At 46.1% G+C, this 1815-nt stretch overlaps 1 protein-coding gene across 1 annotated transcript in view; it reads left to right on the top strand.

The window, feature by feature from the left end:
- Nucleotides 1-242: 242 nt before the first annotated feature.
- LOC106531326 (rho GTPase-activating protein 23) overlaps nt 243-1815 on the top strand; it is a 114897-nt gene continuing 113324 nt past the window's right edge. Inside the window, exon 1 of the mRNA XM_014027163.1 lies at nt 243-493. Coding sequence (XP_013882617.1) covers nt 485-493 — 9 coding nt within the window. The 5' untranslated portion in view covers nt 243-484. The remainder of the gene's footprint in view (nt 494-1815) is intronic.

The raw sequence follows: 1815 nt of genomic DNA, 5'->3' as shown, positions 1-1815 counted from the left end.
GTGTGTGTGTCTGTGTGTGTGTGTGTGTGTGTGTACGTGTGTGTGTGTGTGTGTGTGTGTGTGAGGCTCATAGTGATGCTTTGGAAGAATGAGTGTGACAGCTGCTGGGGGAATCCTACTACACCAGAAGGTCACATGGTGCACTCAGACAAAGTATATCCCTCTGATCCCTCCCCCCTCCCCTTCCCTCTGACTTAATGCTGTGTACAGGGAGGCAGGAGGAGGGGAGCTAAGCAGAGCAAGAGGAGGAGGAAGAGGAGAAGCAGAGAGAGCCCAGATTACGACCAGAGCAGGAGCAACCAGGAGTAAAGACAATGTCAGCTCCTCTGAAACAGTTCGTGTCGGCTGGGAGGAAGACCAGGACTACAGCCAGCTGTGATGAGTGTGTGTGTGTGGACCCTGCTGTCACACAGGTTGTGTGTGAACGGGACAGCTAGACCTGACGAGGCATGCTGAGGACCACTGTGTGCTGAACCTGAACAGGATGGCCCAGGTGAGACACATGGAGACACACTGCACTTTATTGTCCACATTCAAACCCAGGCAGTATGTGACTGCATGTAGAGACAACCAATGTGTCAAACTAGTTTTATTTAATGTGGGCTGCAGCTACTTTTCTACTACACCACATGAAACTGAGGGAATAAAGTTAGCAGCAAGGCTGGAACATCAACAGTTGTCCCAAACCAGTGTCCACCAGATGATTCTGGCTGCAGAACTGCAGCGTTCAGAAGTGTTGACAACTCCTGCACTGTTGTAGTGTTAACCCTGACCTTATCACAATCAGTTGTATTGTGCCTTCCTCACACCAGTGTGCACAGAGAGACAGGATGCAGACACACAACATGGAACCAAACATTTATTCCTTTTTAACCTGACGTATTTCTTCTTAGATTGATGTTTCTACTTTACATTTTTTGAAGTGGCTTCAGTGAAAGTTGACCTGAACTCAAGTTAAACTGTGTTGGACTCTGAGAAGTACGACGGACTATTAGGGCCACATTATGAGTTTTTATTTTTGTTATTATTACGAGATTAAAGTCATAACATACTGTGAGATTAATGTCGTAATATTACAGTGTCGTAATATTATGACTTTAATCTCGTAATAAAAGAAAAACCTTGTAGTGTGGCCCCAATACTCCATCGTACAGAAGAGTTCAAACATAAACAAGATGAATCATGCTGAAATATAATATAAATTCAGTTTAATGCAATGATTCTCTGCTTAGTGTTTTTTTTACTGTTGTGTGTTTTTATTTGCGTGTCCTGACCTCGTGTTATTACTAAGAGTTGTTTAGGATGAACACTGTGACTGGAGCTGACTAATGAATCAGAAGCTGTGTTTAAGTGTGAGAGCAGCGTTGTGCTTTTACAACGATTTCTGGACAGAAATGTCAGGATATCCTGCTGCTGTGGACAAACACCACTGCAACCAGCATGGAGCCAGTTAGACCAGTGTCACACTGCTACACAACCCAGTGTCAATGCTACACAACCCAGTGTCACACTGCTACACAACCCAGTGTCACTGCTACACAACCCAGTGTCACACTGCTACACAACCCAGCGTCACTGCTACACAACCCAGCGTCACACTGCTACACAACCCAGTGTCACACTGCTACACAACCCAGTGTCACTGCTACACAACCCAGCGTCACACTGCTACACAACCCAGTGTCAATGCTACACAACCCAGCGTCACACTGCTACACAACCCAGTGTCACACTGCTACACAACCCAGTGTCAATGCTACACAACCCAGCGTCACACTGCTACACAACCCAGCGTCACACTGCTACACAACCCAG

Source organism: Austrofundulus limnaeus, unplaced genomic scaffold, assembly GCF_001266775.1.
Source record: "Austrofundulus limnaeus strain Quisiro unplaced genomic scaffold, Austrofundulus_limnaeus-1.0 Scaffold620, whole genome shotgun sequence".
Taxonomy (NCBI): domain Eukaryota; kingdom Metazoa; phylum Chordata; class Actinopteri; order Cyprinodontiformes; family Rivulidae; genus Austrofundulus; species Austrofundulus limnaeus.
This window is presented reverse-complemented; position numbering and strand designations above follow the sequence as displayed.